General features: G+C 31.6%; 1 protein-coding gene across 3 annotated transcripts; it reads right to left on the bottom strand.

Annotated features, from left to right (window-relative positions):
• Positions 1-6906: 6906 nt before the first annotated feature.
• Positions 6907-8345, bottom strand: LOC138912371 (probable inactive serine/threonine-protein kinase DDB_G0274821). Of its 3 annotated transcripts, none has more exons than XM_070213090.1 (4): positions 8316-8345; positions 7999-8229; positions 7452-7500; positions 6908-7385 (listed from the first exon to the last, which is right to left on the bottom strand). In XM_070213090.1, the coding sequence occupies exons 1-4, from the start codon at positions 8337-8339 to the stop codon at positions 7147-7149; spliced, it is 543 nt and encodes a 180-aa protein (XP_070069191.1). In that variant the 5' UTR covers positions 8340-8345; the 3' UTR covers positions 6908-7146. The 3 variants fall into 3 exon arrangements, with proteins under 3 accessions (XP_070069192.1, XP_070069191.1, XP_070069193.1); XM_070213092.1 differs by having other exon boundaries at positions 7368-7385; positions 8013-8229; XM_070213091.1 differs by lacking the exon at positions 7452-7500 and having other exon boundaries at positions 6907-7385.
• Positions 8346-13379: the final 5034 nt, after the last annotated feature.

The following is a 13379-nucleotide window of genomic DNA, read 5'->3' as shown; positions in this document are numbered from 1 at the left end:
CATTACCATCGAGAATTATTTTTGTCATTTTGTAAGTATTTATGGTATGATTTTTAGATCTAAAAACTGACATGCCGCCATACATTCGATTTTCAGTGAAAAGAACCTTTTTACATTTTTCAATATCTAAATACTCTAGTGCTGTAAAATAAAATAAAATTGGTTTCTTGATGGTAAACTAGTTTCCTCTAGTCTATGCTCTGCATCAAGATATTCATATGGGAATACACCCTTCTTCCGCATAAGTCTAAATTCATTTTCACAATTAAAATGTGATCTTACTGATTTAAGTTGATCATCTTCTAAATTGGACGCTAAGGCATCTAGACTAGATGACATAAATCTAAATGTGTCTAGAAACCTTATCTCAAAACTGTTTCCACATTCATTTTGAATTTTTTTCATTACTGAAATGAAGTGCTCCTTGTTTATGGGAATAACTTTAATTTCTCCAGGTATAAGTGTCAATTCTTTGATAAACAAGTGACAATCATACTTGGAGAAATTATGGAAGAAAACTGGGATAAAATTAGACGTTTTCAATTCTAAATTACATTTCGAATGAGCTGCACCCCTGTATCTACCTGTGTAATGACAATGATCTCGAACACTATCATCCGCTAAAGCCTTTTTACAAATATGACAATTGAGGGCAAACTGAAAATCATATTCGTCCTCTGGATTCATTACTATGGGAACAATTTTACTCAAATAATTTGTATGAATAGTTTTTAAGTTATTTACAAAGGAATTGACAAAATTTATGGCTGAATTACCTCCCGTTTCCATTACAAATTTATCTTAGCTAGAATCATATGCACATTTTATAAAGTAAGCATATAAAATTGGTACATGTTCATTTACATTAAACAGTTTACGTCGAAGTATGCACTTGAAATCTGCATACACTGCGAACGGAACTTTTAGTTGATGACGCAGTGCCGTATACTTCAATGTCGATTTATATGGGTTTGGGAGAGTGACAACCTTTCTACTGCAAAGCTCCTTGTGGCGAAGTGCGTGACTTGCAGTTGATGAAAAATTTAAGCAGGTATTGCAAAACCATGTCCGTTCCTTATGTAGACTTTTTTCTGCAGACATTAGTCTGTTAAATAAAAAAAAAATAAATCAAGTAATATAACATAATAAGTAAAAGTAGGTCTATAACGAGTAAAATTCATACTTTGAAATATTTTTTATCCATGTGTAGTGACCGAATCCATTTCCTTCCAGGAAAAGTATATTTATTTGCGTTGGCTTTTTAACTCCAGATTGTTAAAGAGGTCCAATTATAGTTTTACTTTCCTCATCATATCCAAAAACGTTAATGCTCAATGTAACGTTTTTTTGAATGAAAATGTCTATGTCCTTTATTTTGAGCGGGAATGTTAACCCACTGAAGTCCAAATTTATTCCAGATGTTAAAACAAATCTTTCGGCCCTTATATCAACTTTATAGGTGTAGCTTACACTAGGGTTACTTGATACCTTTGTAAGGGCCGAAATCAAAGTCCATTTAAAGCAGTATGAATCATTCTTATTTTGGACATTAATTATTGCTTTTTTCGAAAAAAGCTTGGGTGGTGTTGGGATAAATGAGGATCCAGAAAGCGGTTTAAATTGATTGAATTTCATTTCCAATATGCGGAGTAGGGTCCACCCGCTATCCCTTTCCTGAAACTCTTCCATTTTTATTTTCAGATGGTCTGAGTGATTGGTGAATATGCGGTCTAAGTCCGAGTGGCTTGTAACAACTTCCATTTTGCTTTGGAAGTGTTTAGTCTCCGTTCTTAAATCGTCAGCTTTCACGAGCATATATTCCGCAAAAAGCTCAAAATTAACTTTACCGGACATGTAGCTTTGAAGCACATTAATTAAATGAGATTTTAAAGCCTCTCCTGCTTCGAAGAGGAACTCTTCCGGGTACCTTAATTCCTCTCCTTCATTAACATACATATAATGAAGAATTCGTCCCTTGAATCCATCCGAAATCTTTTTGATTCTTCCATCCAAAGGCTCTATAGCATTCATCTTGTGCTTCGCGGTTCGGGCATGGTGATTCCATGACTCACAATATTTTTGGGCTTGGTTATTCATTTTAATTTTTATTTTGGAAAGAATTACAATTGTAATTAATTTGTAGATTGTTTTAAATTTGTATTTTCTTTTCACAAAGTCACTTGTAATGTAGTTAATTTGTAGATTGTTTTAAATTTTTATTTTCTTTTCACAAAGTCACTTGTAATGTAGTTAATTTGTAGATTGTTTTAAATTTTTATTTTCTTTTCACAAAGTCACTTGTAATGTAGTTAATTTGTAGATTGTTTTAAATTTTTATTTTCTTTTCACAAAGTCACTTGTAATGTAGTTAATTTGTAATTGTAATTTAATTGTTCTCACAAAGACACTTTTCAATTGAGGTACACACGTTGATAAGATCACTTTACTGTTAAACTAGTAAAAAGAGCAGGTCACTTCAAGAAATTTGAAAACACTAATCTGAATTTGGTTAAATTCTAGCTTAAATATAACTTTGAGGTTAGATTATTAGTATGAACCTAAACTTTAGTTTGAAAATTAAAAAATTCAAAGTTTTGATTGGTTAATGAAAATATTTTCCTTAAATTTAATATAGGAAATTAGAGTTGCAACGAATTGATTGGTCGTTGAAAATATTTTCCTTAAATTTAATATAAGAAATTAGACTTGCATTATTTTCATTGGTTGATTCTTCTTACTTTTATCCCTTCTTCATATGGGGAGCAAAAATTTTCCATCACCATCCCTTCCCTCGCGATCATCCCTTTGAGAAAATTAGTTAGACAAATGCAAATGTGACTAGAAACCGAGTTGTCAACAACCTGGTTGCTAGGACACGGTTCACTTTTACCACTCCCTCGCCATTAAATACTCGATGGAATCAACCAATGAAAATAATGCAAGTCTAATTTCTTATATTAAATTTAAGGAAAATATTTTCATCAACCAATCAATTCGTTGCAACTCTAATTTCCTATATTAAATTTAAGGAAAATATTTTCATTAACCAATCAAAACTTTGAATTTTTTAATTTTCAAACTAAAGTTTAGGTTCATACTAATAATCTAACCTCAAAGTTATATTTAAGCTAGAATTTAACCAAATTCAGATTAGTGTTTTCAAATTTCTTGAAGTGACCTGCTCTTTTTACTAGTTTAACAGTAAAGTGATCTTATCAACGTGTGTACCTCAATTGAAAAGTGTCTTTGTGAGAACAATTAAATTACAATTACAAATTAACTACATTACAAGTGACTTTGTGAAAAGAAAATAAAAATTTAAAACAATCTACAAATTAACTACATTACAAGTGACTTTGTGAAAAGAAAATAAAAATTTAAAACAATCTACAAATTAACTACATTACAAGTGACTTTGTGAAAAGAAAATAAAAATTTAAAACAATCTACAAATTAACTACATTACAAGTGACTTTGTGAAAAGAAAATACAAATTTAAAACAATCTACAAATTAATTGCAATTGTAATTCTTTCCAAAAAAAATTAAAATGAATAACCAAACCCAAAAATATTGTAAGTCATGCCGTCGTTTCATCCCGGTGGGAGTTCAATGGAATCACCATGCACGAACCACAAGATGAACGCTATGGTACCTTTGGATGGAAGAATCAAAATGATTTCGGATGGATTCAAGGGTCGAATCCTTCATTATATGTTTGTTAATGAAGGAGAGGAATTAAGATACCCGGAAGAGTTCCTCTTCGAAGCAGGAGAGGCTTTATAATCTCATTTATTTAATGTGCTTCAAAGCTACATATCCGGTAAAGTTAATTTTGAGCTTTTTGCGGAATATATGCTCGTGAAAGATGACGATTTAAGAACGGAGACTAAACACTTCCAAAGCAAAATGGAAGTTGTTACAAGCCACTCGGATTTAGACCGCATATTCACCAATCACTCAGACCATCTGAAAATAAAAATGGAAGAGTTTCAGGAAAGGGATAGCGGGTGGACCCTACTCCGCATAATTCGATTGGAAATGAATTTCAATCAATTTAAACCGCTTTCTGGTTCCTCATTTATCCCAACACCACCCAAGCTTTTTTCGAAAAAAGCAATAATTAATGTCCAAAATAAGAATGATTCATACTGCTTTAAATGGACTTTGATTTCGGCATTTACAAAGGTATCAAGTAACCCTAGTGTAAGCTACACCTATAAAGTTGATATAAGGGCCGAAAGATTTCTTTTAACATCTGGAATAAATTTGGGCTTCAGTGGGTTAACATTCCCGCTCAAAATAAAGGACATATACATTTTCATTCAAAAAAACGTTACATTGAGCATTAACGTTTTTGGATATATGTTATTGTCTGCACAAAAAAGTCTACATAAGGAACGGACATGGTTTTGCTTAAATTTTTCATCAACTGCAAGTCACGCACTTCGCCACAAGGAGCTTTGCAGTGGAAAGGTTGTCACTCTCCCAAACCCATATAAATCGACATTGAAGTTCGCAGTGTATGCAGATTTCGAGTGTATACTTCGACGTAAAAATATTGATGTAAGTCCTAAACTGTTTAATGTAAATGAACATGTTCCAATTTCATATGCTTACTTTATAAAGTGTGCATATGATTCTAGCTTAGATAAATTTGTAATGGAAACGGGAGGTAATTCAATTTTGTCAATTCCCTTGTAAATAACTTAAAAACTATTCATACAAATTATTTGAGTAAAATTGTTCCCATAGTAATGAATCCAGAGGACGTATATGATTTTGAGTTTGCCCTCAATTGTCATATTTGTGAGAAGGCTTTAGCGGATGATAGGGTTCGAGATCATTGTCATTATACAGGTAGATACAGGGGTGCAGCTCATTCGAAATGTTATTTAGATTTGAAAAGGTCTAATTTTATCCCAGTTTTCTTCCACAATTTCTCCAAGTATGATTGACACTTGTTTATCAAAGAATTAACATTAATACCTGGAGAAATTAAAGTTATTCCCATAAACAAGGAGCACTTCATTTCAGTAATGAAAAAAATTGAAAATTAATGTGGAAACAGTTTTGAGATAAGGTTTCTAGACACATTTAGATTTATGTCATCTTGGCAGGCAATGCTGAAAACCACTCAAATTGAGTTACAGTTAATAACTGATATTGATATGTATAAATTTATACAAAGTGGAATTCGGGGTGGTTTGGTACAATGCTGTCACAGATATAGTAAAGCAAATAATAAATATTTAAGTGATTATGATGCTAGTAAAGAGTCATCATTTTTAATGTATTTAGATGCAAATAATTTGTATGGTTGGGCAATGTCTCAACCTTTACCTTACCAAGGGTTTAAGTGGTTGTCTCCCATAGACATAAAAAATTTGGTAGTAGAAAATATTCCAAGCGATGGACATTATGGTTATATTTTAGAAGTTGATTTGGACTATCCATACAGTATCCATGATTTACATAGTGATTTACCGTTTTGTTCAACAACAAAGTTAGCCACTAATAGCGAAAAAGTAAAAAAATTAATTGCCGACCTCGGAAATAAAAAAAATTATATCATTCATTATAAAAATTTACAGCAATGTTTGCTTAATGGGTTGCAGCTAAAAAAAATTCATAGAGGGATACGTTTTGAGCAAAAACCTTGGCTCAAAACGTATATAGACCTTAACACCCAATATCGTCAAACAGCTAAAAATTCATATGAAAAAGATTTTTTTAAATTATTAAATAATGCAGTCTACGGTAAAACCCTAGAAAATATCGAGAATCGCGTTGATATTAAAATAGTTTGTGATTGGGATCCTCCACAGAATAATAATAATAATAAAAGTGGTCGTAAAAAATTATGTGCACGAGCATTAATTTCCAAATTTAATTTTCAAAGTGCTACAAAACTAGAGAATGATTTCTATACAATTCAAATGAGAAGAATGTCATATGTATACGATAAACCAATGTATCTTGGGTTTACAGTATTAGAGTTATCAAAGTGGAATATGTATAATTTCCATTATCAGTATATGAAACCGAAATTTCAAGATAATATAAGATTAAATTACATGGGCATAGATTCCTTCATCTATACAATTAAAACTGATGATTTTTATAGAGATATTCGGAATGATATAGAATTCAAATTTGATACATCTGGTTATTCCGAAGAAAGAGCCAACTTATATAATTTTAAAATATGCAATAAAGCGGTATTAGGTGTTTTTAAAGATGAGCTTCATGGTAGACCAATGTCAGAGTTTGTTGGTCTCCGTCCTAAGGTTTATTGTTATAAAATTGATTCTATGGACAAATCGTTTATGAAATCTAAGGGAGTAACAAGAACAGCACTAGAGTATTTAGATATTGAAAAATGTAAAAAGGTTCTTTTCACTGAAAATCGAATGTATGGCGGCATGTCAGTTTTTAGATCTAAAAATCATACCATAAATACTTACAAAATGACAAAAATAATTCTCGATGGTAATGATACGAAGAGAAAAGTTGAGGGTGATAAAATGTCTACACTCCCTTATCATCATAAGGGATTAATAGAAAGGGAACTCATATCAAATGTTCAAATCCTTGAGGGAGAGTCACTTGTTTTGGGGAGACAGGTAGATGAAATAGAAAGTCTTGAATTCCAGACTGAGCAACAAAAAACTTTACTCAAGCGCCTAAAAACAGAAATTGAAAATGTTGAACATGATTTACTTTACAAGTCGCTTGAACTTGAAATGTTTTATAATGAATTGCCCCCCGATCCCAAAAAAAACAGAAACAATTTTAGATTTAACAATGCAAAATATTTATTTAATTAGTAAGTTTGATAAAAGGTGTTGAACAATAAAAATTAACAAAATATATATAAATCTTAAGCAATATATATATATAAATCTTTATATTTTGTTAGTATAACATTAAGTTGAACGAATAACAATTACATTTCAAATAAATTTAGTATTAAATATAAAATATTTGGGTGTGTTGGGAAATTTTTTATAAATTGGGTGAGTATATTTTATTTTATTGGTTTTGTACCCGTTGCCTATATAGATAATTCCACAGTTCTAATTCATGTGGGTTCATTTTAGCTTCAGGTTCAGAATCCCTGTCTTGAACAGGTTCATCTTCTTCTTCAGCTGATTTTTCTTCCTCGTTTTTTTTTCCCTATCTGTTTTAGATAATAACCCAACTCTACTTGTTCAGGAGTAATTTCATTATTTTCATTACTCTCATCGCTATTGCTTAAGTTAATGTTTATATTTTGGTGATAAAGTTGTGTGATGTCATCATCAGTTAAATTAAAACTAGAAATATTATTAGAATTTGAATTTACTGAAACTACGTTAGATCCTAAAAGGTGAACATATTCAACTGAATTGAGAAAAAAAAAACGAATTAATGAAATGAAATATTATATACTAAAGTAAATTAACTTGCCTTTTGTTTTGTTTAATATATTATTTCCTTGAGGAATTTTTATATCCTTCTGAAATAAATAAGTAATATGTTATCCCTAATTCATATAAAAGTTGTTTAACAACTCGCTACACTCTAATAGACATAATTTTCCCCCATCAGAGTCTATACCACTCAAGTCTAGTTCCTCAATTGTTATAACCTCTCTTTTACTTATCTTGGGTGGAGGTGGTAAATCTATTGTTTTTGGTAGAAGTGGATAGTAAAATAATTCTTCATCAATTTCTACACAGTTTATTTGAATCTTATACATATCTAGATGGGAATGTTTTTTTAACCTTTTTGAAACGTAATGGCACTGGATTCTTAAAGTGAAAAGGTCCTTATAACCGAGTTTATAATATCTATCGAAACCACTGTTTCCTGTTACAATAGTTCCGCCCTCTCTATTTTCCCTTTCAAGCAAGTCTGATTTAAACTTCTCTAACAATTCCTTTTTAAGAAAAGAATATTTTTTTTCTACACTACGCTTCTCTGTTTTATTTAAAATTTTTGACTCTTGACTTACATTATCATTATTACCATCTTCTTCATTTAGTGGCGTAAATGATTGTTTGGAGGGTGACGACAAATCATCGTACTCATCATAGATTTGGAAATTAGCTGGTGGGGGTGTTGATGATGATGATTCTTCTGTTGCTTCTGTTGATGATGATGATGCTTCTGTTGATGATAATGCTTCTGTTGTTGTTGTTTCTGTTGCTTGTTGTTTCTGTTGTTGTTGTTTCTGTTGTTGTTTCTAAAATTAAATATCATAACAAAAGTTAACAAAAATCGAAAAAGGAAAAAAAGTAATTTGTGATTGTTATTTATATTGGTATTTACCTTGAGGTGCTTCGTCGTCTTCATCTTTTTTTAGTTTCCTCTCTTCTGTAATATAACTTGCCATTGTTGTTGCTTCTGAAATTAAATATCATAACAAAGTTAACAAATCAAAAAAAATTTTTTTATTGTTTATTGTTATTATTGTTTTGTTGTTCTTACCTTGTGAGGTTTTTAGTTTACTCTCTAAGTCATCAATGTTATTTATATTCGCTAGTGAACTGTTCTTAAATAGATACAATTTCAGCTGAATATTCAAAACATCATTGTTAGGGAGTAAAATTTGAATAATTGTGGTTTCCATTGTCTCGTTGTATGTCGTTAGATGTGAAGTGGGTATTACACCCATTTCCACTACTCCTATTACAGAAACTATTATCAAATTATTATTATTTTATTATTTTTCATTTTCACACACACACACACACAATTATTAATAAAGTTTGAGTTTTTCACTTTCACTTTTATATGAGCAATTTGAGCTCCAATTTTCACCGTCTTGTCTTGCTTGCGATCGCTACTGAAAAAATCATAAGCGCCCCAGTGGTATTTATTTAGAATTTTCAGTATATAACTCTTATGTAAACGAATAAAGGGATGCGGCAATCATTCATAAATATGCTGGCGAACCAGTCCAACAAAACAGAAACAATATATACAAACCTTGAGTAAACATTCTTATAGCCCTCCACACGCCCTCCACAGAAAGCAGAACATTCTTATCGCCCTCCACAGAAAGCAGAACATTCTATCAGACTTTGCGTGTGCGTATGTGGAAACTATTTTTGACTTTGTATACGTAGGGTCATCACATCATTTTTGATGATGTGTACGTACATGAGCATGCGAGTCTGAACATAATTATAGAAACCACTTGTATTGTATGATCTTCGAAGTCTTTGCGTGTGCGTATGTGGAAACTATTTTGACTTTGTATACGTAGGGTGGTGGGGGATTTTGGCTGGAGACTATTTTTGAACTTGTACATAAGCTGTTACATGAGCATGCCGGTCTGAACATATTTATTTTTCTGTTGCTGAGTTGATTAGTATATGGAGTATATATTCTTTTATTTTCATTGCGAATAAGAGTTGCTCTATAAAATATTATCTTTAGATTTCCAGCTAAAATATTTTTTTGAAAACCCCAACCAACGTACACGGACTTTATTCCCGTCTCTATTTATTATTTTTTCCACTAAATATTTGTCTGGGAAACGAGTTTTTTTCAGTTCTTCTTTGTAAAATCCACCTTGTATTGGGGTACCTTCAAAGTCTTCCAACAAGTATGTGGTAGGGTATGTGTTTTTCACACTTATTATTTTAAAAATTTCTGTAGTCCAATTCGGTGTATACCCCTTTTCAAACACATGTTTATATTTACTGATGCATACATAATCTTTATTACGCAATTTCCCCACACTAAACATTTTGAGATGATTGTAGGCTGTTTTCAAAATGTGTTTTTCATTGGAAGAATTGACGTCAATTGGGGCGACCTTAATTGTTCTATGTGGTCTTTTGTTGTATATATCAATAAATTTTTTATACATATCAACCCACTTGTATGTTCCGCTAAAACTAAATTCACGCCACATAAGTTCCTTCAAACTTCTGTTGAAGCGTTCCACAATTGAAGCTTTTACAATTGAATAGGTAGAATAATGGTTTATTCCATATTGTTTCATTAACGCGTTAAATTGTTTGTTAAAAAATTCAGTTCCATCATCCGTTTGTAAATTTTTTTGGTGTTCCACGTCCAGATTTGAAAATTTTTTCCATTGCCATTGAGACATCTTTAGCGCTTTTTGATTTTAATGCTTCTCCCCAGGCATATTTGCTAAAACAATCCACAACAGTCAAAATATAAAAATATCCTCCGTTAAGCTTTGAATACTTTCCCATTTCCACTAAATCTGCTTGCCAGAGATCATTTATACCCTTTGTCACTACCCTTCGACGTTTAAAATTACGTCGACACGGAGCATAAATTTCTTTAACAATACCCAATTTATCACTCATATTTTTTGGTACTAGAACTTTCTTACTATTGGAGTTGCAGTACCTTCTATTTTAACTGTCTGTGATTTTAAAACTGATTTCGGTTGAGTAACATATTTATAAACATAGCTCTCAATACTATTAATCTTTGTTAACATATTGGATAGGATTTTATCAACATTATCAACCCTCCCATTATTAACTTGAACTAAATTTTCCAAAGAAGTTATTTTAGTAAGTCTTCGATTAAGGGATGTATTTATTTTCGTATTAAGGTCTTTCTTTAACGTCTCCAAGTTTTCATCGACATATTTTTTCGTCGTTGCATCCGAATAATCTATTGGGTTCCCACAATTTTTAATTCGTTTCTGTTGGGTATTCAGGTTTTCGTCACCATCATCGTCTGAAAAGTGACCAAACTTGTCGACAGACATTTTGTTTATAAGGTAATTTAAAGTTTGTGAACCTTATTTATTCAATTAATATATAATTTTAGCCTCTCGCAGTTCTTCTATTATAGACATGATCTCGTTATTGTGATTAGTGTTGCCAGCGGCCTTTGAAGCTACAATCTGCAAGCTGCAATCTTTCAACTAATTCATTGACGTCATCCCAATAAATATAATTGGGTTTTGCTCTTTGTAGGGACATGTATCCAAATTCCTTTTTATTTGATTTTTTTTGTTTTGATTGAATTGGGGTGGATATAGCTGAAGGAGGTATATTTTCATTGCTCATGAACTTTTTAATAATGTTTGTATACTTGTATCCTCTAGTTCCTTTTATTCGCTTATTTGGATCAAAATCTATTCTATGTGCACTTGTCTCAGTAATGATATCTTTATAATTTTTCAAGTCTGTGGCACTGAATTGTGTGGGTTTATTATGAACAATCAGAGAATAAAGCCCAAGAGTCAAATCCCACGTGCTTCCACTTGATAATTGAATTTTATTATGACTTATATGTAGTTCACTATTCCCCAAATTTAAGCATTGTCCAGAACTTTATTTCTTGATAGACTGCTAATATTAAAATCATAGTCTGCATGAATTAGACTGCTAGCATCTGCTTCTTTTTCTAGCTGTGTTTCTAAAGGTGTTTCTAGTGGTGTTTCCGGCTCTGATCCCAATTCAATATGTGACTGTGAAAAAAAATGTGTCATCTGAGTCACTAGTAACATCATCGTTATAAATTTTTGTTTCTTCATTTCGGCTATTATTATCATCATAATCGTAATCATGATCATCATCGTCATCATACCTTAATTGATGTTTCTTAAGCTTTTTACTGGGGGTTTCATTTTTAAATATTTCACTTTTTTGCTTTAGAACCGTTGATTTATCTTCGTTTGTATTCATAAACTTTCGTTTTTTATTTTCACTAACTAGTTCGTTTAAGGGATCTGTTATTGGCTTAAAAGTTTCTTCCAACTCGTAAGCATTTTGTGATTTAAAATGTTTTAGATCATTAAACTTTTTCTTTAATATATTTCTCGTTTTAGTACGCTGACTTAAAATAAATTGACTCATTTTGGGTACTTTCAAAACTTTCACCACCGTCAGCACAAAAGATGTAATACCAGTTTATGAACTACACTTTACAGGGTTACATTTCATACTAATGAAAGTTATAAAATATATATATTATTTATATGATTTTATTTTTGACTGAAAAAGAATCATTTTACTGTTGATGCAGTTGTTTACATTTCCTCTTCAAATAAAAGAATTTAATGTGGGTGTGTGCATGTTTTATTGAATATAATAAATGATTATGTACAAATGTTATAAATATTACAAAGTGATAAGTGGATTAAACAATTGTATTTAACTCTAGTTGCAGGGAATCATTGCTTCTTTTTATAACTCGATACTCCTTGTCCTTGAGCAACTTCAGATGACCATCTTTCATAGTGTTATATCTCTTAGGTAGATAAAGAATATATTTATCCAGTTCCAAGGCAATGGAGTCCCCATAAACAGTTTTCTTCCTCTGCGCATTGATAATTGGGCTTCAATGCTCGCGTGTTGAACTCCTTTAAAACCCCGCCTCGAAGAATTTCCTCCTCCATAATGGTGTCCAGCTCACTTTCTGATGGAATTGGTTGATTCATCATGTTGTTGTTGGTTTCAAGTTTGTCCTCGAAGAAGGTGGTTTAAATGAGAAGCAAGCTGATCGACTTGACAAGTTAATGTTAAAGTTCTGACTGTAAAGACTAAACGATTTCCGAGCTCATTTTATACCAGTTCTCAGACCGAGATTTCCATAGCAACAGGTTGTTGTTTTTCCACCCTTGTTGTTTAAAAGTCGTTAAATCAGTTACTTTATGCAACAGGTTGTTGATTTTCCACCCTTGTTGTTTTCCACCCTTGTTGTTTAAAAGTCGTTAAATCAGTTACTTTATTTGAATGAAAGCAGGAATTCAATGCACAGGTGTCCACAATTGTATGTTCCAAAACGTTGTACCAGTTCATAGTTATATTTGATTTTATCCCCTAAGTATTTCACAACTTCTTTTGGTGGTTGTAAATTTCCAAAACTATCAAAATAGAATATGCTGTTTTTTTTGTGGTAAGCTACCCCAATGTGTACCCCTTGATTTCGAGTCACCCAAGTTAATCACTCCACTCTCATTATTTATAGGTGTTTTAGGGAGAGAGTCTCTCATAAACACTCCCCTAAAATGCGGTATATTTCTTTGAGCAAATTCCATTATATCTCTATTTGATAATGCTCTTTTGGGTAGCTGACCAATTAGTTTTTTTGTTTCTTCATTCTCCCACCACGACTGTTGTATGGTTTTAGGTATAAGCCGAAACCATTTTTATGGGGTTTTAAGTATAGACCTTCACCCACAGAAACTTCTTCCATCTTTCGGTTGTGTCTTTTATTTTCTTCTAGCTGTTGCTTAGCAATTTTTGCGTTTGTTATAAATTTTGCTACACTAGAAGTTCCTGAAGCTAAACTACCTATAGCACTTATTTATTTATTTATTTATTTATTTATTTCCAAAAAAATTAGCAAATATCTGCCAATATAAACCTAACTCCTACCTCCGCCCGAGTA

Source organism: Drosophila takahashii, chromosome 2R (genome assembly GCF_030179915.1).
Source record: "Drosophila takahashii strain IR98-3 E-12201 chromosome 2R, DtakHiC1v2, whole genome shotgun sequence".
Lineage (NCBI taxonomy): Eukaryota > Metazoa > Arthropoda > Insecta > Diptera > Drosophilidae > Drosophila > Drosophila takahashii.
The sequence above is the reverse complement of the archived record's forward strand: the minus strand, read 5'-3'. Positions and strand labels throughout refer to the sequence as shown.

Excerpts from the sequence above, each read along its gene's own strand:
- LOC138912371 (XM_070213090.1), bottom strand. The coding sequence starts at position 8,339 with ATGAAGACGACGAAGCACCTCAAG. Across the intron at positions 8,230-8,315 it reads AGACGACGAAGCACCTCAAG|AAACAACAACAGAAACAACA; the intron begins GTAAATACCAAT and ends ATTTAATTTTAG. Across the intron at positions 7,386-7,451 it reads TATATTAAACAAAACAAAAG|TTGAATATGTTCACCTTTTA; the intron begins GCAAGTTAATTT and ends TTCTCAATTCAG.